The sequence below is a fragment of the Passer domesticus genome, chromosome 6, assembly GCF_036417665.1.
Source record: "Passer domesticus isolate bPasDom1 chromosome 6, bPasDom1.hap1, whole genome shotgun sequence".
Classification (NCBI taxonomy): Eukaryota; Metazoa; Chordata; class Aves; order Passeriformes; family Passeridae; genus Passer; species Passer domesticus.
The window spans coordinates 51,548,723-51,573,282 of NC_087479.1; the positions used below are offsets into that span (position 1 = coordinate 51,548,723).

The following is a 24,560-nucleotide window of genomic DNA, read 5'->3' on the forward strand; positions in this document are numbered from 1 at the left end:
TGACAGAAAATGAGAAGAATCTCAGTCCCATAAGCAGAGAGATTTTATTTTAAAGCATGCAAGTTGTGATGATACATACAGTTACTTCACACATATTGCTGTCACATTTTTAGCTTGGTGACAAATTTAGAAAGTCGTTCTGATTTTCATGAATTAACTTAAGCCATTCAGCTGAGATTTTCCCAGTTGTCCCTCAGATATCTAAGTGTAGTAACTATCTGCAACGTTAAAACTCTTGTGTGGGCTGATACTGACGTGCGCCACGATCTGCTCCCAAGAAGTGCCAGGAACACACACGTCACTGACACAGCGGCTACTCCATTCCCAGACAGGATGCCTTTGGAACACTTCAGATGGTCTTCAAAAACTGGGTGGGTTTGTTAGTGGCTTTAGGTGCTTGGTTTGGCTCCGTGACACCTTTCCCAGCCACCAGAGAGTCAGAGCACAGCACAGACTGCAGGTACCTGATGTATTTTATAGCAGCACGGAGGGTCTCCACTTTGCTGAGCCGTTTCTCCAAGTACTCCTTGGGCAGGTGGTGCCTCAGCTTGGCGTAGCCTTCGTTGACACACTTCACACGCTGCCTTTCCCTCTCATTCCTCTTCCTGATGAAAGCTGACCCATACTCACTTTTGTGGAGACTGGAATGGGGCATTTGGTAGGGAAAGGGGCAGGGCTCGCTGTAGAAGGTCTCTGTGATGAGATGCTCCGACATGAAAGGAAGGAATGCCAAATCTTCGGCCAAAGGGACCTGGTTTGGTGTTTCTGGGTACACATGAAATGTGACCAGTGGGTCTGCACAGAAAGGCCTTGCCAGCTGGATGTGCTGAGCCTCAGCACAGATGAGGTTACAGTAGCTTTTACCATCCATCAGGTTCTGCATTTAGCCTGGAAACACAAAATTACAGAATACTTAAACCAACTCACACTGAACAGTATAAAAAACTCACCTGGACTTAGCAACTCTAGACCTTGCTGACATTTTCCAGAAGAGATTTTTTTAATGCATTTGTGACATTTCAGAATGATATCAGAAGACCAGGTAGAACAAGACATCCCATTAGAAAAGTACAAGAAAGTGCAAGTCGGTCACACTGATTAAATTAATACACAACAGATATTAATATAAAGCCACTAAAGTTTCCTGAAGGAAAGAGAAAGCAGCCTCCTTTCACCTCAGCTTTAGAAATTAAGAGACTCTATGTACATGCATTCCACATAGATCTAGCTTGCTCCAAACCCACCAAAACTTACAGACAACAAATAAAGCAGGCCAACATCTGAGGCATTCTCCCCACTCCCTTCCCATCCCTGAAAAAACTAAATCTACAATTCCACTAAAAGACTCCCTATTCATACCAAAGAGCCTTCAAAGACAAATGATTTTTCTCTCTATTCACTTGATGCCACCTTCAATATATCATCTTAACAAAAAGGAAAACCTGTGCAGAAAATGGATTTCAATCTCAATTCCATGTCTGTCAGGTATTACATCCACTCACACAAAGATTTACAAGAAGTTTAGAGAGACAAGAGAATTTCCACTAAATCTAACACCTCCTTGTGTCCTCCTCACATTCCTCCTCCACCTACCTGCAGATTAAACACAGACATGAAATACTAAAAACAATCCTATTGCTAGAAATTAAACATTAAATATTTCATATTTATGAAATGGACACTTTATGAAAGGACAAATGCATGTCCTAGTAATACAAAGAAGGGATGGCACACAGCTGTTGGGGCCCTGCTGGGAACCTGGAAGTCAGACTGGCCTACCCTCACACCCTCTCTTCAGAGCAGCATTACAGCAGGTCTAACTACTCAAATCTCCCTGACACATTAATCACAAAGATACTCTTGCAGTGGTTTATAAGAAGCTGCACTGTGGTGCCTTCCCAATATCATTATTCAAACAGCTAAACATCAGCCTAACTGCTGAGAATGTAATGACTGTTACCTAATAGCTTCTTTAAATACATTTGAAATAACCAGCTGATTTTTAAAGAACCACTGTGAGCCACCCTCACAGGTTGCAACCAATACTTGACTACACAGAGTTGATCCAAAAATGCTCTTACTCACCATCTACTTGTACATCCCTACATTGTTGTCTAAAGCACTTAGACTCTACTGCGTCCTCTAAAATGGAATCCACACCTGAACAATGAACTAGATTACCAGAAACTGCTGGATTCCATACTCACAGAAATCTGGCAAAGCTTCAGATGTTCCAATCACAGTTCCATAACATAAATCCTTCACAAGGATATGGGGATAATGTAATGTTTCCTAACGACTTCATACCTGCCACATTTACACAGAGAATATTTATTGGTATGGACCTGTTCTCACAACATAGTGTGTCAAAATGCCTCTGTATGCAGAGTTGTCTCTTTTTCGAATGCACAACAGAAATCCTGTGAGTGAAGAATTAATTTATAGCTGTTAGGCATGAGTGGGAGTCCCATGCATCTTAAACAGGTACTTCTGTAGGTAGGCTAAAAGCATGAACACACATGGAAATTCTCTCATCTCTAAACTTCTTGCAAATCTTTGTGTGAGTGGACATAATACCTGACAGATATGGAATTAAGATTGAAATCCATCCTCTGCACAGGTTTTCCATTTTATTAAGATGATATATTGAATGTGGTATTTCACACTAATATGCATGCAAAAAAACTCACATATTTTTACATATGTGAATATACAGTCCTCATAAAATGAAAATAGTAGACAGTCAACTTTCCCTTTTCTACTTATACAGGTTGGCTTATTGCCCAAAAAAACTTTCTGCTGCTAACAACTTAAAAACACTGAGGAAGAAAAGTCTGCCACATAGCAAAAAAAAAATAAAATTATGGTACAACATCACTCTAGAGAAGAAACCACAACCAACAGAACGCCTCAAGAAGAGATAGTTGCAGTATTTGTTACTTAGTACCAACACTTCTTCTGTGCAACAAGGTTACATAGAACAGTTACCTGCTGCCTCAACACCTGCACAAAGTGTTAGGAACATTTTCCTGTTAGAGTAGATACTCACCAATCTTCAGATGAAAGTAAAATCCAGGATAACAAGATGTGCCGTTTAAAGAGTGATGAATACCTGAAAATATCTGAGTGATATTAAAAAAAAGATGTTAACGTTCCATTTTTTCTTACACCTTATTAAAAAAGAGATCCCACTAAACAGGATTCATTAAAAAGCTATGAGAACACTGTTAGTAAATGGCTGGTAGAAGTGATTTTACAAGAACACTGATATTCAGAGAAGATCTATGGCTAGATACAGCAACATGCAGGTCTCTTACCTGAATTATGTAGCTTGTTCCACTGAGTCAATGACTGCTGCAATTTATAGTCAATTGACAACATGCAAAGTAGCTTACAGTTAGATCTGCTCATTTCTGGTTGGGCTTTTCCACCCACACCACAGCTATGATGGCAACAAAACTTGGCATTAAGGGCTAGAAATTTTGAAACTGCTATTGAACATATCCAGATTACCTGAAAAAGTAATCAGGAATGTGGTTTGTTCACTTCCTGTTTGCCTTCTGCTGCAGACTCCTACAGTATAGTACTGAAAATACAGAGCAGTATTTTCATTTATTGGCATTTTGTACTCTAATATCTAAATAGAACAATTGGCCAGAATTTAGGTAAATATTCACTGTCAAGGCATAAGCAAACTAATTTCCATAGCTTCATTTTAAACACAGAAAAACAGAATTTATTTAGAAATTTGTGATAGATTTCTCTCCACTACAGATGAGGACACATATTATTAGCCAGCTTAAGGCCTTTAAATTTAATCATTATACCTGTAATTTTGGGAAATTCTTTTACAGTTGAGTGTAACACCATATAAAAGGTGAATATATACAAGAGAAGATTTGAAAACAGTGAGCCAACAGCAGCAGCACAAGTTTTGCTTAGAGAGACAGTACAGAATCTATAATGCAATGTATACATGTACTTAGATGCTACATATATCAGTGTATATCTGTCCAACTGTACAGCTGCAAGAAAACAGACACCTATCTTCAGAATTCCCACATTTTACAGGATCGACACTTAGGACTATCTTATGGTTTGGCTCTTCTATCAATCAAAATAAAACCACACAAAAAAATTCAAACCTGAACCAGTTTAGCTTATAACTGTAAGATCAGAAATACTTCTAGCAAAAGATGGACATACATTGAGTCCTGCTTCTTGTGACTGTCACCCATCAAGGAAAGAAAGCTTCACCTTCTGCTGCCCCTGTGTGAGCCACAGTGCTGTATCCAACATCCCCCTTCCCACACCAGCTTCAGACCTGATGGGAAAGGCAGCCAAGAGGTAGAACAACTCCCAGGACTGGGATACTCAACAATCAAGGCATGTATTCCACCAACAAGTTGCATTCTTTTTCTTTAGTAGACCCTAAGTGTCACAACCAGTAACTGAACAGCACAACTAAACAACTTCCCACTCACTGGGGCCATGCTGAACACCAAAACTGAATCCAAGCCTGAATTTATTTTTCTTGACCTGTCAATCCTTGTGGTTTTTTGTTTTAGTTTTAATTTAAAGCAAGAATCCTGTGGATCCACCAATTCACCACCTGCTTTAAATCACTCCAGGTTAAGTCAGGTTTGGAAGTCTACAGGACTGCCATGAAAACAAAGCCCTGTACCTGGCTGTCCCCCAGGCACGGACTAAGCAAGCCAAAACTTACCCAGAAACAGAGTATTCATCCATGGACCACCTCCTTCCACACCGAACTGAAAACTGTCACACAATAATGCAACTACATATGCACAGCTACACTTGAGTCAGGGATTAAAAACTTATTTCAATTAACAATCTGATGAGCCTTTCTTCACCTAATCACTGAAGAAGTGCACATTTCTTCTCTGAAGTGTGTTTACAGCACTTTTATAGATGGATTTACATGCAGGATAATGAGGGAGAAAAATGATGACAAACTGATAATGCAGATCCATTTTTCAAAAATCAGTTTTATCTTTAATTGTTACATTCCAAAGGGGATATATGAAAGTTAGTCATCCAGCAACTGTATAACCTCTGAAGAGAGATGAGTACAGAGTCACAGATAAAAAAATACACCTAACTCCCAAGATGACAGGTGCTAGAGAAAGTATGTGCCTTACACCATCAATCCAAACAAATGCAGGAAGGTTTTTATAATAAATATTTCATCTTATACTAACTCCTGAGACTTTACCCATGAAAAGAAAGGGAAAGATTTTATAAGAGCTATCATACACCTACAATATATTAAGCTGTTAAAGCAAAATAGAACAAAATATCAACACTGGCTTGAATGTGCACTGCATTTGAATTTATCTACATCACAGTACTTGAAATATGCAGCTCCAGGAGTCAGTGTCCACTTATGTTTTGCCTCAAGTCTGCAGACATCACTTGCCATACAAGCATCTTGAAAGTACGAGTGCAAGAAACCAAATGAACACAGCCAGCAGGGTTTCATTCTCTGAGACCAAAACTACACTGCAAGATTTTGATTTCCAGTACCTAGCATCAATCAGCAGAAAATCCAAGTATATTTACAAAAGGTCTTTACATAAAGTGATTAGTGAGTTGCAAGTTATTACTGTGTTCCCAGGTACTTTTTAACCACATAAATAGAGAGAAATATATAGTTAAAAATCACCATAAAGTCACAACTGTAAATAATGTACCACAGTGGCAACCCAAGGTATCTTAGGGTTTGTTTTCTTTTCAGTTTTGTTAGTAAAAGCCATTTGAAAACGTAAAGATTTAAGCTTTTGATTAACTAATCTGTTTAAACTCCTTCCACTCCAGTACATCCCTCCAAAGTTCAAACACTCCTTTAATTTGTTGTTTGTTTGTTTTTTTTTTTAAATCAATAACAAATCATTCAAGAAAACTCTTATGAATTGGCAGGATCAGGAAGACTTCTATCAGCTCTTTGCATCCCCGGGGCTCCTTGCCCGAGCCCCGCTTAGCTGAGCACGACGTGCCGGTCGAAGACGGACTTGCGCTGCTCCTGCACCTGCAGCTTCCAGCGCTGCTGCGCGTACTCCACCTTGTTGAGCACGTTGGCGCGGCTGCGCGAGCGCGCCAGCACGTCGTGGGCGTTGGCGAAGGGCTGGTGGTCCTGCAAGGGCAAAAAGCCACTGTCACTGCTCACAAGGTCCAGCCCCGAGCCTGCTGGGTCCTTACGTTCCACACCACGCCGGGGCTGGTTTGGTTTTCTCTTTCTTTAAGGTAAATGAGATGTCCCAACAAGCTGGTCAGTGACAATGACCAAGGAGGTTTTTGAATTGTTGGAACTGTACTTTGATTTCTCACTGACAGGAATTCCACAGATTTCTCAACAGACCACACTTCATTGTACTGTCAATTAGGTGCTGCACAGGTAAGCTGCAGGATCACAGCAGTGCTGCATCCATGTGCAGCCCAGAGCAGACCCAAGCACCCTCGTGACTGTGGTGAATGCACTTCACAACTGAACTGGGGTCAGTTCCCTGCCATCTCCTGGCCATTTCTGCCAGGCAGTTCAGGATGTTCACACACAGCTTCTATACCAAACCAACACACCCTGATGTTTACCAAACTAAGCCTATTGTGCTGAGCTGTCTGAAAGCACAGTGTCAATACAGCTGTTTGACAGAGCTCAACAAGAGTCCAGTGCTTGTTTAATGTTTACTCTCTCTGTTTTCTAACAGTACCTGCAAGGCTTTATTTTCTGCTAGCAAATATAGCCAAGGTGTAAACAGTAAGAGTTGGAACTGAACTTCTCGTTTGGCTATTAAACTGTTTGGACAAAGTCATGCTGCTAAAGCTACATCAGAAAGTATTATATGCATAATGAAAAATAACATTGTTATTTCCTATAGTAAATAACTGACTTGTTCTATCCCTACATTTCACATTCTGGTTTTTTTTTTCCAGAAGATTTCTGAAGACATTTATATCAATGGATACTTTGTGATATGGCTGTGCAGAGCAGCTCAATGCCAAGTGTCAGCTCTACACAGATTAGCATTAATGATATCTATTGAAATGATTGCTCTGAGTCCCAAAGCCACAATGGGCATTAAAGAAATATTCCTATAGAGAACAACAGACAGTCATCTCACAAAAAAATATATACAATTGGATATATATAGAATGGGCATTTAACAGGTCAGGGGACAGGTCATTTCATTCACAGGGGAAAAAATCATAATAACAACACATGGTTTGCTACTGTAAAACACATGGGAGAGCACAGGACAGTCTAGATCATACTGGTCTTCCTCACAAACAAAATTCTCAGCTCCAAGGCTAGATACTGCCAATTTCTATGTAGACACAAAGAGGAAAAAATAATTTAAGAAGCAAAAGGACCAAGGAAGTGGCTTACGTTCATCAGTTGCCACTGTCACCAATGGGCAACAAGAAAGAATGAACATACTGCCTTGAAATTCAGCCACAAAATCCATGGACATGGTCGTTTTGAAGTGTGACAAGAATATCTCAAGAACTTGCAAGAGGGAAGGCAAGAATGGGGGATAACTCATAAGGGACCTCAAATTATGTTATGTTCACAGAAAAGCTACAGCAAAACATAACATTGATTGAGACGGACCCAGACTTTGAGGTAAATCCATTCTGCAGTTAACCTGAACTCTGCCATGGGACTTATTTCACTTCTTCCATCTACAATCAAAAGACTAAATCACATTTGGAGGCATTAAGATAGTTTATCTAAGCTATACATTTGTTTGAGATATAGCATACAGCACAAGCTCACTTAATTCAAGCAGGAGCTGTCCAATTTGCTACAAGAATGCACACAGAGGAAGAGTCATTCAAATACTTCATTTTAAAAAAAATTTAAAATAAATAAAAAACCCCAACAAAACCCAAAGTCCTCCTAGAGGTGACTGGGAAAATCTTACTTTGTCAATACAAAGACAGTTGAAACATGTCCACATGTAATACACAGGGAATTTCAGAAACAGTGGGACAATCTTCACTTAAAAAGGTGTTTTTGTTTGCTAAGGAGATAATTAAGTATTCAAAATTCAGCATTTTCCCAGATAATAGTTTTTATCAGGTATGCTTTATGTACCCTGATTTCATAACAAAAATATGTGATTATTACCCAGTGCTAGAGACTGGAAAGGCCAGTAATGACAGAAAATCCTGTCACTACTGGACTGCTCCCCTTCTTCTCCCAAAAAAAGCTCTTCTGACCTGTTGGAATATACTGTCACATTTTGATTTCTGGCTGTAATACTAAGAAATTATGTCATCATCCATTACTATTCTGCTTCATTATAGCAATTTCTCCTTGAAGTTTTAGCATGAAGAAACTCCAGTTGGAATAATAGAAGATGCAATGTCCATACTGTCTTTTTGTAGAGGGTAATCTAAGCAGTAAACACTTCCCATAAAAATGATGCCTGGCAACGCTGGATCATTAACTCCAAAAAAGCTGTACTCCTGTATATTCTTACCTCCATTCCTACACTGTTTCTTCCCTGTGGAAATAATCTGTGCTTAGAGCTGGCATAACTGAAGCAGTTCTCACTGCTTTCCAGCCCAGAGAAAAATGAAAGAGTGGCTTCACAGAAGTCTTTTCTTTTCCTCTCCCAGCAGGAAAAGCATTTACACTGCCTGGCAAAAAAGCTTCTCACCCCAAATAATTAATTATCAACAAAGCATCCCAATTTTCATGCTAACCAAATGCACAAAGACTCTGGTGAACTCACCCCAATGTCTTCATCACTTTGTATGAGCTGTGAGTGTCCAAGGAGACGCCTCTTCAGGATGGGTTCCACCAGGGTAAGGTACACCATGTACAGAAGAAGCAGGCCCAAAATGGACAGGTATATGATGATTGTCACCTACATAATGCAAGCACAGTTTATGCCAAGATCGTGACATTTCCCCCCAAGTCTCACAACAGGAAGCAAAGACCAAAAGATGAGTACAAGGCGAAGTTTCATCTTTGGTAGTGTCACCAGATGACTTAAAACCCAGAAAGACAGGAAAACTAACTACAACATGGTATTAAAAAGGGTTTGGGGCAGCTTGAAACAGTAAGACCTTGCAAAGAATCTTAAGCTATGCCTCGTTAAACAATTCAGTGTTATGACTCTCACTTTCACCAAGACAACTGCTCAGCCTGACCATTAAACAAGTGACAAATCTGGGGCATCCCCCACTGATCTCTCACTGTCTAGCACAGACCCAAATTCAGTCGCCAAGCAAAACAAAACACCAAACTTCTAAAATTCAAAAAAAAGTAGTCTGTGTTGTCAAAAACCAAAAGACATTCCGCAGTCTATTCACAGCAGTCCAGGTCCCAATGGCTCCAATGGGACAAGAATGTGAAGAGCACAGAAAATATCTGTTAGTACAAACAGAGATAAAGAAAATTTATAGGAAGAAATAAGGCAGCTGTGCAATGAGAGGCCCACTGAAACTATAAGGAAAACAGAGCCCAAAGCCTGATAAAATGTCTTAAAACACTCAGAATTTTAGCAAGGTGTAAAGTCTGATCTCAGAAGTGGAGATCTTCAATCAAGGGTCTCTTCAGCTAAAGGTTGATGCTATTGTTACTGCTCAAGATTGTGAACAACAACTACAAAAAAGTGACATTTTAGACTGCCTTGGAACAGTTTTCCCTTTAAAAATACCATTTCTCTAAAAGACAACAGACATATTTACTAAACAGCTGAAGTCTTTAATATATGCCAACAGAATTACACTTCTTACCTTAATTGTGACTGAGCTTCTCTCCTCATATTTGCACTCACAACGTAAGCAATAAGCTTCTACATCAGGTCCAGGGACAGGCATAGGCTCCACCACATGGAGACAATCACTGAGGAAACACAGAAACTGCCCAGTCAGTTTTGAGCTGGCTTTAGCTGAGCTGTTCCACTCTGCTGCAGGAGCTGAGAAGCTCAGCTTGCTCAAGTTCAGTTGTTCTAAACTGCAGGTACAAATAAATCATTACACCACAGTTATGTCACTTAAACGAGAAATTCAGCTACTGACAAGATGCTAAACAAGATTTAAGATCTTCCTAACTCAATACAATGTCTTCATTTTTCAGAGAAGGTATTAAAGCTGTTAGCAGAACAAATCCAAGGATATGAATCCAGCACAATGCATCATTTGACAATGACATTATGGATAAAAGTAAATTTCAGCTACTAATTCCCCTTCTTTCTTCACCATACTCAGAAGAGCCTTATTCCATCCTTTCACTGTCTGAAGGGAGATTAGCCTCTCTTTGACATTCATGAACTGTATTTCTTTTTTCTTGTCATCACAAGGTACAGACATTGGGGGGGGGGGAAAAGGAAGTCAGATGGGTTGTTTCTCTAAGCAGCAGGATAGTGAATAAAGAGCATTTGACTTAAAAGATTACCAAATATAAGTCAGTCCCCTGTGCAAAAGTGTGGTTGACAATATTATGGGCTGTCTATAGCACAGCATTAAAACCCAGCTGCCATGAGACAACTGCTTCCATCAACCACTTACATAATGCTGGTCTTCCTGCTGAGTCAGGTTCTTATTCAGAGTTCAGAGCCCTGGGGCCCCTGCAGAGCACTGACAGAACCAGAATCCTGATTCACCTTTCTCCTGGTAACCTCAGTGCTGGCACAGGCAGCAGCAGGTAGTGAAACACAAGGCCTGAAGTGACAGCAGCAGCCTGGGACCCAACACTTGACTGGGCTAAATGCTGCAAACACTCAGCCAGGCACCAGCTCATCTCTTCTGTCTTCTCTGTACTTCATCTTCACAGCTGCAACTGCTGAGTGCCACCTCACAGCCTCTGGAGGGGAGTGGACGGTTTGTTTGTCTCATTTATGTGAAAGCAGAGCTACATTTTGCTCTGGGGAAGAATGCAGCATCCAAGCTACAAAAATCAAAACTACATGCCAGGCACAATCTGTGACTGAAAGACTGTATCAACACACTGCCCAAGTACTGCAGAAATCTTGCATGTTGGTTAAGTACACGAGTAAGTCTCTTACTGAGAATATAAGAAATATTAATATCAGCATTTTTTCTTCTCCAAGTTGCTAGAAAGGGCAAAATCTACTGGAACCTCACCAAAGTCCAGAAACAACAGTTCCTAAATGATGGGCTGGTTTGCAAGAGTAGAGCAAGCAAACACAATACTCCCAAGCCCCAGTTCCAGGTTTGTGCTCCCTTGCCTTTACACCATTCCAAGTCACTGGATTCAAAACACATCACTTTCTTCCCTTCTGCCCCTCCCAAGTCTAAATAAACAGTTAAACATGCAAGCAAGCAAACCAAAAGAGAAGACAGGACAAAAACTACAGGGGTTAAGCCTTGTCCCTTGCCAGAGCTGAATTCTGGAGTACTTCTGAAAGAAAAGCTCCAGTAAGTTATGGGAATGCTCTGCTTTGTCCTGGCACCACCACAGGAGATTCATATGTAATCTCTACAGAACAAGGCTTTAACCAGTAAGATTATTTATTTATTATCATTTTCTATGTGCCACACACACTCACCAATCTTTCTGTGAAACATTTTTGTTGTAAATATGGCCTGAGTGGTCCTTGTAAGGAGGGCAGATGCATTTACACCGGACATCCTCAGAGTTCTAGAAGTGAAGCAAACAACACGCTTAGAACAAATAGTCTTATTATATAATTTATATTACATTTATATAATTATATAATTTATATTATCTTCACATACGACTGGAAATATTTAACACAAATAACTTGCAAGTACCTCTGAACAGTCTTACTCAAGGACTTCCTACAAGTTTAAGAACAACCCTTCAGAATTACCAAGCGAGCAGAGCAAATTGTCAAGTAACATTACTGTTTGAGGTAGAAACACATTCTTGAGGGGAAAAAATGGAGTTTGAGCTCATTCCTCTTTCCAAGAAAAACCACACATGCAGAAATTGCTGATGTTGATACTCAGCTGCTCAGCTTACAAGGACAGCTGCTTGTCAGACAAAGTGGGGAGGTTAAAAGGGATGAAAGAATGCTAAGCTTATTTTAGCAAATAATAAGAGACAAAGGATAAATGTGGCTTATCTAAAGTTCAAGGCAATTTCTAGTGGCATTACAAAAGAATGTGTGAACAAGTATTGGTAATGAACTCCTACACTGAGCAGCCAAGTCAGAGTAACACTGAGCACAGGTCAGTTGGGAAACCCTGACTGCACTTCACAGAATCACAGAAAGCTTTGGGCTGGAAGGGATCACCCAGTTCCAACTCCCCTGCCACAGGCAGGGACAGCTCCCACTATCCCAGGCTGCTCAAAGCCCTGTCCAAGCTGCCTGGAACACTGCCAGGCTCAGGGCACCCACAGCTTGTCTGGGCAGCCTGAGCCAGTGCCTCACCACCCTCACAGAGAAGATATCATTCTTCCTGATACCCAACCTAACCCTACCCTCTTGCAGTGTAAAACTTTGTGCTGACGCTACCTGCCCATGTAATCAGCTCTTCCCCATCTCTCTTACAGGTTTCAGGTACTGCATTAAGTCACCTCTTCTCCAGACCAAACAATCCCAATTCCCACAGCAGAGGTGCTCCAGCCCTGGGATCCCTTCCACGGCCTCCTCGGGACTGGCTCCAGCAGCTCCACGTCCTGGCTGTGCTGGGGAGCCAGAGCGGGGTGCAGGGGGGTCTCAGGAGAGCAGAGGAAATCCACCCCACACCGGGTACCCCAGCCCACGAAAAACCTTCCGCTCTCCCCGCGGAGGAGTCAAGCCGCTGATTACCATTAATAGGGAGAACATCCACACGTGTTTGGGGAGAGCCAAAGGCAGAGCCGCAGCTCCCTGCCCGCCGTGACAGTGCCCGCCACGGCCGCGGCAGGGAGGGCTCGCACTCAGCCGGGCAGCGAGCGGAGCCCAGCCCCGGCAGCTCCGCTCGCAGCTGTGCGTGACGGTGTCCCCGGGCACCGCGGCAGAGCGACGGCTGCGAGCCGGCGGGGACCGGGGGAGGCCCCGCTCCTCCGCCGAGCGCGGCAGGGCAGCGCCCGCACGAAACCACCGGCTCCGGCCTTCCCCTAGAGCCGCGGGGCCGGGAAGGCGGAACCACCCGCGGGAGCCCAGCGCCCGGCGGGGGCGGCGGGCGGAGGGAGGGCCCGGTACCGGGAGCACCACCGTGACCCGCCCCGCTCACCTTGGCCTCGGCGCCCAGCCCCGCCAGCGCGGCCACCAGCAGCAGCGAGCAGAGGCGCGCCCCGCGGGCCGCCATGTCGGGCCCCGCCGCTCGGAGGCCGCCTCAGCGCCGCTCGCCGCCGCCGCGCCGGGGCCCCGCCGCCATCACTTCCGCCGGCCGCCGCCCTCACGTGAGGCGCCGTCCGCGCGTGGCCGCGTCCCCGCGGGAACGGCGGCGCCGCACCATGGTTCCGGGCCGGCCGGCACAGGAATATTCCTGGAAATATTCCCGGGATCGTCAGGGATGGAAGGGACTTCCGAGATCGTCCAGTCCAACCACCGATGCAGCCCTGTGACCACCAAACCGTGTCACGCAGAGCCAGATCCAGAAACCCCTTGAACATCTCCAGGGATGGTGACTCCGCCGCCTCCCTGGGCAATCTATTGCAGTGCCTGGCCACGCTGACAGCGAAAGAATTTGTGTGTAAACTGAATATCCCCTGTCTCAGCTTAAGGCCATTTCTGGGAGTCCTCTCACTGCAGGAGAGACCAGCCCCCGCCTCCCTGCAGCCTCCATCCAGGCAGGCGGAAAGAGTGAAAAACTCTCCCCTGAGCCTCCTCCAGGCTAAACAAACCCAGCTCCCTCCTCATAAAACACATTTTCGAAGCCTTGTTTTCTTTCAGTAGCCATATTACCCTTCTCTGGACACACTTTATATCAACATGTCTTTTTTTAAAGAGAGGTAGGGCTGACTGGCCCATAGCTCCCCTGATCTTGGCCCTATTGGAAGGGGTTTAATCCAAGAAGTGATTATGTACCACTCTACGAGGTGTGTGAGCAGCACATATCCACTTTTTACACTTCTGGACACACAGCTATATAAATCTTCCTGCGTTTTACAGACAGCTGTTTCTGTGAGAAGATATCCCTACAATCCAGCAATGTTCCTCGTTTGTCAGGTGATTGATTCTTTGCACCCAGGAGCTGTGATCGGCCTCTTGCAGAGGGCAGGCAGCCTTGGTGAGAGGCAGCACTTCCAGCTGTGCTCCCCAGGAGTGGCAGATGAAGCCATCTATGACTTTCCCTCCTTGTGAAGGGACCCCAAACGCCCCTGGCCCTGCCAGGGCTGGACCCTGGCACTGCTGAGCAAAGGTTTGAGCCCAGCCTGGGGAACAGCTCGGGCTCATCTCAGCCCCTCTGAGAGCTCCACAGAGGAGCAGCAGGCACTGTGACTCAGCCTGCTTATTCCTTCTCCTCCTTTCCATTCCTTCTGTCTTTCTTGCAGCCATTCCTGCAGCAGAAGGGAGCCTACACGACAAGTGAAGAGGGACTCTTTACAGGAGCAGTGACAAAGGGATGGCTTCAGACTGAGAATAGGTTTAGGTGAGATATCAGGAAGAAATTCTTTACTGTGAAGGTGTTGAGAGGCTGGAACAGGTTGTTCAGACAAGCTGTGGATGCCTCATCCCTGGCAGTGCTCAAGGCCAGGTTGGATGGGGCTCTGAGCAGCCTGCTCTAGTAGAAGTTGTCCTGTCCCATGGCAGGGGAATTGGGACTAGGAGGATCTTCAAGGTCCCTTCCAACCAAAACCATTCTACAATTCCATGGTTCTCTGTCTGAACTCCCAAGTAACAAAACATGGCCAAAAGCTGCTCTGTTTTCCCTCTCCCTCCCCAGCCCCCACTCAGTGGCTGTAATTTCATAATCCTGAAATTCAGTAGACTTTTCCACACTGCCCTTCACTCCCTCCTCATACAATAGGTTGTGTAATACCAGCAGTGCATCAGACAGCTCAGGAAAGGAGCTGGAGTTACTATGGAAACACAAAACACCTTTCTTTAAAATTCAGGGAAAATTGCCAGCAGACTTTAATGAGAGTACATCAGGTTTCAGCCTGAGCCAAACAATTTGTCTGTTTAATGGCTGGGTCTGCAATGGAAGTGTTTTGAAATGTGAAGGTGGCTCTGTGTCTTCCCCACCACCCACAGCCACAGTCTACAATGGGCAGATTGACTGCTGAGTTGAAAAACATGCTGAATCTTTAGAAAAACACAGATCACATTTTGAGCTGAAGTAAACAATACACAGTTTCAGAGGCATCACTGCCTTTGGAAGAGTTTGGTGTAGGAAAAGAGAGACTGATAAACTTTACTTTTTGTTACCCATTTGGACAGTTCTGATGCACAGGTAATAAATGTGCTGTTATTTAGGTGGCTGGAACAGCCTTTGGGACCTTCAAGCCCAGTCTTGGAGCTTCCTCAAAGTCAGAAACACAAAAAAAAAAACCGAAACAGGATCTTGTGGGCCACAGGTTCTTGGTGCTGCAGGAGGTAAAGGTTACATTTTCCAGAAGATGAGTCCATTCTTCCCCTAGAAAACAATAATAATTAATTAGGTAAGCAAAGCTCCTGAAAGATTAAAATTAAGAAAAGAACACTGGGAGTTTCTGTCTTAACATTTAGATTTTTTTCAGCTTTGTTTCAATTAAATTGTTAATGTATTTGTCAGCACACCAGTATCAGAAGCAATACTGTTAAACTACAGTTTTTAAAAAGGGGAGAGACAGCTAAAAAATGTGTACTAATTTGATTTTAAGGAAATTATTAAATCACTGTGGTGACTATAATTGCTTTTCAGCTTGCTAATCTTCCAGAAGGGCTGAAGATATGTTTCATCTTCAAGAGAGCTCTCACTGGATTATCAGAGTCTGAGCTTCAGTGGCAGCAGGCTGCTCCCTGCACTGCTAACTCTGTCCTTACTGGACCAATCCTCTTCAAGTTAATGGAGCTGAGCTCTCTCATCCAGTTTGCTTTTTAAAAATAACCCACACCCTGCTTTAATAAAAAGATTTGTTTGAGGGTTGCAGCTCTTAGGTCTCTCTAAGCTAAACCTTGCACTTTGCTGTCAGCGTGCTGTGTCAGGTTTGACACTTTGGTACTTGCACTCATGTTTGTCTCCATTAGCAATCCTCACACACCAAATGCCCCCAAGAGCTGCTGGAGTGTCTTTGGTCATTCAAGGGCTCTGCCTCCGAGGCACTGGGGAGAAGGCAGCCCTGGTTTCCCCCAGCCATGGAGGTGCATCCTCCTGAGCTGCTGGGCACAGCCTGAGCCAGGCTTTTGGGAACAAGAGCCGAGGCTGTGCAACAAAAACACAGCACAGACTGCATCTCTAGGCAGGGCAGCTGCTCCAGGGCCACATCTTTCCTGTTCAGTCATCTCACAAAAATAGCTTCTCAAGAGCTCTATGTTTCCAGGCACTGTGTGTGCAGAGCGAGCTCCTGCATTTCCTTCCCTGTTGCAGGAGCCTTCCCAAATCCACACAGTCTCTGTAGCCAGCAGTGCCCTGAGCTGTGCCTCTGCTCCTCCTTCCTGTGCTGCACTGATTCACATGTGAATGTGGGTATTTTAAAAGGGTTCCCTGCAAAGTTCCTTCATGCTCTGTGCTAATTACACTGGACTCAATTCGTATAGGGCTGCTCCACACACAGCTGAGCTGCCATGGGGTGGATGTTCCTCAGGGCAGGTAGGGATAGATGCTATTTGCCATCATTTCAATCATCCACATTCTGATCATTTTTACTAATGCAAATTACCATCTTTTTATGTCACTTCACCCTATTCACATTCAGAACTTGCCTGCTTCCCTTTGTTTTCCCAGCTGAGAAAATCTTTTCATTATCAACAATGATATAAAAGAAAAATCTGAAGGGATTATGCAAATAAGTGATTGAATCAGCACTTCTGCATTTACTGCCAACATGAAAGCGGTGTGACATTTGCACAGGAGAAAAACAAAGTAAATACAGATTCTTTTTTTGTCTATTCCCTACGTTCAGTTGAAAAATTAAAATGATGGCAACACTTGTCACAGCAGCCTTTACTTAGCAAAGAAACATAGGAAGAGATTAATTATTACAATGTCAGTTCTCTAGGCTAATGAGAAATTCACCTTTCAGCAGATTGGTCAGAAGCATCCACCTGAAGAAGTTCTGTCACTGGAATTGCATCCCTTCAAATAAACAACACAGTTTTGTCTCATGAGCTTCTGTTTGGGGCCAAAACCCCAGTGGCTCAGTTCCGGTCTAGCTGCTATTCTGGCCTCGTGGTCTTTGATCTCTGGAGAAAACAAAGAGAAATCAATGCCAGTGGGCTGGATGGTGTACAAGGTTTACAATAAAAGCAAGCTCTCCAAATCTGGTTCATCTCAGGGACCCATTACATTAGAGTAATGCAATGTAATGGCTCGTGGCTTCCTTCCATAACCGAGGCATTATTTTGCAATCTGCTGTCAGGAGTTACATAAAGCCTTTCACAGCAGAAATGCATGCATATTGAAAGGGCAGGCTGGGCAAACTGTTTACCTCTGTATTTCTATATTTGTATTGATATTTATGATATGAAGCAAATGGAGGGAAGTGCTGAAAGAGACGTGCATTTATTTTATCTTTCTGTCTCAGTGAATCCACTCCTGACTTTTCTGCAGGCTGTAAGAGTTCAAGGTCCCTCTCTGCTAATGCAAGGTCAGTCAGGGCTCTTACACACTGCAGCAGCTGAGTCCCCACATCACACACATGGAGAGAATGCCCTGTTCTGTGTATGTTTGCAATTTGTGACATATGTCATGCCCTTATCAGTGCAATTCCTGCTGCATTCCCCTTCCTTCAGCAAAGGACAATGCTGCAAATACAAGGAACAGCAGCTTGTAGCTGAGACAAGGGCTTCAGCTCTTTAACCACAATCTCTAAGTCCACAACTCTGGCTTCATCCCTTGCAGCACAAATAACAGCTTCTGCATTTGTTTGTTTAATCCAAAACTTATAAATAGTCTCTGCCAGCTCTGACCCAGCAAGACCTCAGATGCCCTGCATGTATTGCTCCTGGGGGAGACAAGGTCAGTTCTGCTCCACACACTTTGCTGCTCCTTGTTCCACCCCAGAGAGCTTTTGCTAGAGGCACGGAGGCAAACATGCCCAAAAAGGAACCACAGTTTCTTCCTCATACAGAGTAATCCACGAGGATTGCTCTAATACATCCATGCTTCCTGTTTTATGTTCAAAGGGATCAGCACTAGAATAAAGTCACTGTGCATCCAGAATGGGCTCTGCCCAGTGCCAGCCATTTCACTCCAGCCTTGGCTGCAGCCTGAGGGAAACACCAGAGCCAGGGAGAGGGAGGTTAAGGGCAAGGTAAGGTTATGTTTATGATACAACTCCAAGCTTTTTTGTGACTAAGTTTATCATTACTTGCCTCAAACTTGTTGCTAAGCCGAGGGGGCTTTCAGTGACCTCAACAAGCAACCTGAGAAGCCCTCCATGCACTGGCTCCATTTTCTTCCCTTGCCTGCTATTTTGGTCACTTTTCCAAAGCGTCTATCAAGCAAGACCTGGATAGCTGCAGGCCCCTCATTCACACTTGGCTGTGGATAGGAAATGAGGAGTGTTCACTCAGCACCTTGCTGGCCTGGGTCAGTGGCAGCAATGCAGTCACCCTGCAGATGCCTGCTTTAATTAGGAGACCTTTCCTTTGCCAGCAGACCTGGGTAAAATGAAATCTTGGAGGCAATTAATTACATTTTGCTCTTTTTTTTTGTTAGCATTTTCATCCTTTGTCAGATCTTTTCTTACATATTGCATTTAATTCTGCTTCCACTGGTGCCACATTAACAGTATTCTTTTCCTTTTATTTACATATTCCTAATAATTGAAAGAGCAGGAATCTCTGCATTCTTCTTTATCCAGGAAACCATTCACTACCATTGTTTGTCCCTAGCAACCACAGTATCACACAAAGTATTTCTCATAAAGAAAATTCCAACAATTCCACATACACAGACCTGCACAGAGGAAGTAAGCTGCATTCAAAGGCAGCATTGTGCAAGGTGAGTCTGGTACTTCAGATGACCACAAACATTGACATTATAGCAATATTTTATATTCTGAGTTTGCCCACCATGGTGATGCACTCGCTGACCAAGATCAACCCTTTGTCTGCTGCCACTGACCATTATGGATGCAGCTAAAACGTGCACCAAAGTCTTCCACTCAAATCAGGAGTGACACCACTTCCTCACAAAGGGAGATTCTGCCCTTTGCCAGACATTTCATTCAGGTTCAATCCCTGCTAAGACAACCAGAGAGCTGGCTCTACCGGCGCTGCAAACAGCATCGATTTTGTGCCACCGCGCCTGGGAGGAGGATGCGGAGCAGCTCCTGCCCTACTTGCTCTGTTCCCATGACAACACCCTGCAAAGCAGCTCCTGCCAGCTTCCCCCTGACTGCCTCATCGCGCCCGACAGCGTGCCCAGGCTCCGGCTTTCAACCCAGACAACGCCTCCTCCTTTAATTGCCAAAAGCTTTTTCCGAGGAGGAAAGATCTGTTTGAAATAGCAAATGGTGTTTTGATCGTCAGAGCAGAGGTATTAAGCTCCCCAGCACCCAGACACAGGGAGAATGGCAAACCAAACTCAGCCTTTCCTGCTGCACGCTGCTCCTCGGGAATGTAATCAGGAATGACTGGTGGCTTGGCTCCAGGACTATATTCTTTTCTTCATTAGTGCTGCTTCTCCTTGCGTGCTGAAGTGAATTAATATCTAACAGCACTTCAAGTAACTCCTGATTTCGTGTAGTAGATGGCAAATAGTTGCTTGGACTAATGTCCTGGACAAAACAATCTGCTTTTCTTGGGGGTTAGCCTTGTCCTGCCAGTCGTCCAAAAGCTGGGTGCCTTCTGGCATTCCACGAGCAAAACCTTGAGACTGATCAAGCCAGGCAAATGAGCAGGAGCAGATGAGAAATATAGAGCATAAAGATGAGTTCAGGGCATTGAAGCTGGGTGGAAGAAAGTAGGATAAGTTTTCCTGCCTTCCAGTCCAGTGTTATGCTGTAGTGAGGTAGAAGATGATATTTTTAAAAAAAAAAAACTTTTCTTACTGTACAGATCATAAGCTTTTCATATGCAGACTGAGAGCTCAGTCTGTGGCTTGGCTGTACCACTCCCAATTGCTCCACATTTTCCTCAACATGCATGTCATTATCTGGCTAGGAGGGAATCAAAATTAGGCTTGATAACCAAAAAATAGCTGAGATCCTTACTAGGGCTCACCAAAGGACCCACAAAAGGACTCCTCCAGGACTGCCTGACTGAGAGGAGCTTTCAGCTGAGTGCTGATAGAGTTATCTATCCCCTTCCTGCCACATGAACAGCTCTGTGACCGTGAAGTTCTCTGTCCTGGCATGGCCATGGCCATACCCAGGACAAGTTTTGGGAGGTGTGAGTGACAGGAACTCCCTGCACTGCACCTGAGGGTGGTAACAGGCCCATAGGTGACAGCACACAGCTCATCCTGGGCACTTAACAGCAGCACCTGAACTCACTGGGCCCTGGCTGAAGAGTTCTGCAACACAGCAAAGACTCAGAATAAAACCCACTGCAAAAGCCAGTTGCCCTGGTAGACAGAAAGCATTCTGTGGGTTACTGAGTTCAGGATATTCACTGGAAGGCTGTTCATCCTGCTGCTGGGTGGCCACAACACACGTGTTTTGATTTGTTCCATTGTCATTGTTGTCCAGCCCAAGCATTTCTGTGACCCCAGCATCAGCCTGCACAGTACCTTCCCCCTAACTCAGTTACTGCCTCATTTGCTATTCCATTTTATTTGATCTGAGCCTTAAAGACCAAATCACGTGTGCTGCAAATTACACAATGTCCATCCTTAACTTGGATGGCTTCAAGCAGGTGCTGAGGAACAATTAGATCACTGTCTGTAGAAGCTGCTATTTAACTAAGAAAGAAAAGACAACTCTAAATAAGACAGATGCAGAGAGAGCTCAAAGCTTGCTCACACTGATAATGAAAATTAATCAAACATCATTAGCAGTCTCCAGAGAGTTCAGTACATCGTGTGCTTCTGAGATGTGCTTCTGGTTGTTCTCTGCCTGACAAGAGCACCCACTTCTCTCAGCTCAAGGGCAGAAAAGAGATTTGCTGCAACAATTAAAAGATCAAAATCTGGGGCCTTATTCAGAGAGATTTGGGTGGCTTTCTTTGCAAGCCATTTGGGCCAGCCTGTGGCTTAGTGATGGTGAGCAGCCAGGATCTCTGGGGAGGTCAGTAAGTGCATGCAGGTGATTCAACTAAATACACAGCCTTGCTTTTCCTCACATAGAGTTGGACTTACCTGGAGGCTTCCCTCCATTCTGAGCAGTGCTCCCTGGGAGGCTGCTCCTACACCTAAATGCAGCTGTGATGGGTGAGCAGCATATTCCATGCAAAGGAGAGTTGGTTACTAATACCAGTCTCCTAAGGATTATTTTAGCACACAGTTAATTCTGCCGAAACCTCGTGTCCTTCCTTTTGCCATCCTGCCTCTCCTTTGCATCCTCCAAGTTGCCCTAATTTTAACTCATCAGCCTCAAAATCTGGACACTGAGTCCCTTCCATTTGTATTATGTTTAACACACTGGACCCCTGGTTAAAGCTTCTGAGCTTTACAGCAACTGAGGGTTTTGTTTGGGACTTGTGTTTGTGTCCTTTGGATCTGGTTGTTTACCCACCACCACCACTTATGTTTATAGTTTCATATTGTGGGAATTATAGGGAAGAAGAATAACTGCCCTTGCTGGGCAAAGATTTGTCAGTTCAGGCTTAAAAATCAAGATAAAAGAATCTAAAAGAGTGAGAGAAACTCAAGGTTTGTGTTTTCACATGAGCACATCGTGATGTAGACCTGCAGCCCTCCCACAAACCAGTCTTAAGGCTGGTGCATGTTATCCCTTCATCCTGTCCTGCAGAGCCCTGAGAGCTTCTCTCCTGAAGCTGGGCTTTGGGGGTTGGCCCTTGGGACTGACCCACTGACCTCCCTGCCAGCGTGGCAGTTCACAGTGCCAGGGATGGGGCTGTGCCTTTGCTGTGCCTGGCCTCTGCTGTGTTGGTTACCTGTGACCCCCAGGAGCAAACAGGACACATTTTCCTCCTGAAGCAATAAGAGGCACACCTAGATCACCTTAACTTGATTTGGGATGGCAGAGAGCGGAAGTGCAGCGTGAGCAGCTGATGTGGGCTCGTTGTCATCGGTGTCTTCTAATACAATTTGTGAATGAGAGCATCCTATTAACTCCCTTTGCACAGACTGCAGGGATTCATTGTGCTGGAGCTTTCTCCAAGTAGCTTTTCTGCAGCTGCCACTATGCCCAGATGCTCTCTGGATAGGTACAGGTGAACCCAGTAGGAACTTTCCTGCTGTTAAAACATTGACCAGAACCATGAGAGAGATGTCCCCACTGAGACATGGCTCAGCCAAGCCTGAAATCTTCACTCTACTCACTCCTTCATTGGAAGTCACTGAACAGGACATTGGAAGGTGACTCATGACCTTAATGTTACAGCATATGAAGCAGCAGGGGGAAGGAAGGAAGGAAATGCCAGGCAGAAGTTTTCTTGCAACAAAACGTGGTCTCAGTTGGAGCAGATTTAACCAGGAGAATGCTAAGCTGTAAATGCCAAGTTAATTAGTCCTCATGCATAAATTGTTTTTAAAAATACACTGTCATCTCCTGAAGGAACAAGAGCCCATTTCCCCTTCTGTTAGGCTTAAAAGTCAGTCTGAAAAATGCCATTGAAGTCTAAACCAAGAAACATCACGATGCTCTCAGTAGAGAAGCTCTCTGTGAGTAGGAGCTTAAAATCCACAGATTTCCTCTCCAAGCCTGCCAAACCAGAAGGCTGAACAGGCTTCCCAGGGCACCTCTCACAGCAGACCCATTTCCCTGGATTCTCATATGACTGCACTGTTGAGGCCCAGTTTCTTTGTTACTCCAGCTCCAAGCCACATTTTGCCCAATTTTGGGTTTTCTACTTCCCCACCAGCAATCAAAAAGGCTAGTGGCAAAGTCCTGAGCATTTTTATCTGTCCTGATCACTACTGGCCTGGATAAAACCAGGTCACTGGGCTGCAACTCATTCATCCTGGGCTTGGTCTTCCACCCAGGGATTTTGAAATGGTTTTTGTTTTGTGATCTAGGAAAGACCAATGATTAACTCCCAATTACATTTTTATTTTCAAATTAATAGCCAGTGCCGTCTGGTGTTGCACAGTTTCTCTTTGCCCCTGTTCTCCATGACTCAGTAGGTTTTGAATCTGTCAAGTGCCTGATCACTCTCCTGATCTCTCCATGTGATTTTGTTTGTGGAGAAACAAAGGACTGAGATTTATAGCAACACTTTAAAATATATTGGTTTTTCTCACTGAGATCTCAATATTGTTGCTTCCCTTACACAGCATTTTTCAATGCTGCCTTTGCCAGCATTGCCATTGAGATGCTTCCCAGCTGGCAACACCTGGAAAATTCCATGGCCAGCTGTGCCTCCCTGGGTTGCAGGTACAGAGGTACTTGACCCTCCTACCTTCTCCTTACAGCAAAGAGAGTTTTTAGATGGCTGGCTCCTGGTCTCCTTCCCCAGTCTTGCTGGCAGTCCTCTCTTAGTGCTTCATCCCTTGGTAGGAGCACCAGGCAGGGCACTGGCTCTCTGCAGCCCCCGTGCCACCCGTGGGGCTGCTGCCAGCCAGAGCATGGGGACAGCAGAGCCCATGGTCCCCAGCATGGTCCCTGTGCGCTGGCTGGGTTCCAGAGCACAGGGGCCGTGCCTGCCCCACAGGCAGTGAAACCCCAGAGGCACCTCGAGGTGTTGGGCAGTGGTTTCCTCACCTGCAGCAGCTCCACCGGAGGGACGAGGTTGTTTCTCCTGGTCTCCCAGAGAGGTGAGAGGTGCTGAGCAGTAAATCAGTGCTGGCCCTGGCACTGTCCAGGGGGAGCAGGTGGAGGCACAAGGGGCTGATAGCAGTGTTGTGATGCCCGACAGGCAGGAAGAATGATGTGCAGAGCTCCATGACATCAGAAGGCTAATTAATTACTTTATTATACTATACAATACTGTAACTATATTACACTAACAAGGACTATCACTAACTAACTAGAAAACCCGTGACTCTCTGCCCGAGAGTCTCAACACACACACATGGTTCCAATTGGTCAATGAATCCAAAACACCATCACCAGAATCCAATCAAGCAATCACCTCGGGTAAACAATCTCCAGAACACATTCCACATGGGCACAAACACAGGAGCAGCAAATGAGATAAGAATTGTTTTGATAATTCTTTTCTCTGCTTCTCTCACAGCATCTCTCAGGAGAAATTTAAGAAAGCTACATCTCTCTCTTTTCAGAGGGCACGTGAACACAACAGGCTGAAACAGCACTAAGAGCTCCCCACCTTCTGCAGATCCCCCACCTGTGTCTGGGTTCTGGGCAGGATTAGGTTTAAAGAGCCATGACTTTACACCACCTCTCCTTGAGCGAGCCAAGGTCCTTTTCTGGAGAATCCAACTGCGTCTCCCTGCGG

General features: G+C 44.5%; 2 protein-coding genes and 1 long non-coding RNA gene across 5 annotated transcripts; all 3 read right to left on the reverse strand.

Annotated features, from left to right (window-relative positions):
- Positions 1 to 19: 19 nt before the first annotated feature.
- Positions 20 to 4,843, reverse strand: ASCL3 (achaete-scute family bHLH transcription factor 3). 2 transcript variants are annotated; one of them, XM_064425451.1, is made up of 3 exons: positions 3,514 to 4,843; positions 3,050 to 3,122; positions 20 to 888 (listed from the first exon to the last, which is right to left on the reverse strand). In XM_064425451.1, exon 3 carries the CDS (start codon positions 881 to 883, stop codon positions 350 to 352), a length of 534 nt encoding a protein of 177 aa, XP_064281521.1. In that variant the 5' UTR covers positions 884 to 888; positions 3,050 to 3,122; positions 3,514 to 4,843; the 3' UTR covers positions 20 to 349. The 2 variants fall into 2 exon arrangements, with proteins under 2 accessions (XP_064281521.1, XP_064281520.1); XM_064425450.1 differs by having other exon boundaries at positions 3,050 to 4,843.
- Positions 4,844 to 4,991: 148 nt separating this feature from the next.
- Positions 4,992 to 13,361, reverse strand: TMEM9B (TMEM9 domain family member B). 2 transcript variants are annotated; one of them, XM_064425448.1, is made up of 5 exons: positions 13,180 to 13,361; positions 11,544 to 11,635; positions 9,769 to 9,877; positions 8,760 to 8,894; positions 4,992 to 6,154 (listed from the first exon to the last, which is right to left on the reverse strand). In XM_064425448.1, exons 1-5 carry the CDS (start codon positions 13,252 to 13,254, stop codon positions 5,999 to 6,001), a joined length of 567 nt encoding a protein of 188 aa, XP_064281518.1. In that variant the 5' UTR covers positions 13,255 to 13,361; the 3' UTR covers positions 4,992 to 5,998. The 2 variants fall into 2 exon arrangements, with proteins under 2 accessions (XP_064281518.1, XP_064281519.1); XM_064425449.1 differs by lacking the exon at positions 13,180 to 13,361 and adding an exon at positions 12,774 to 13,166.
- Positions 13,362 to 15,002: 1,641 nt separating this feature from the next.
- Positions 15,003 to 24,174, reverse strand: LOC135303531 (uncharacterized). Its single transcript, XR_010364996.1, has 3 exons — positions 23,864 to 24,174; positions 17,110 to 17,276; positions 15,003 to 15,528 (listed from the first exon to the last, which is right to left on the reverse strand). It is a non-coding gene; the product is annotated as an uncharacterized LOC135303531 (long non-coding RNA).
- Between the last annotated feature and the right edge of the window lie 386 nt (positions 24,175 to 24,560).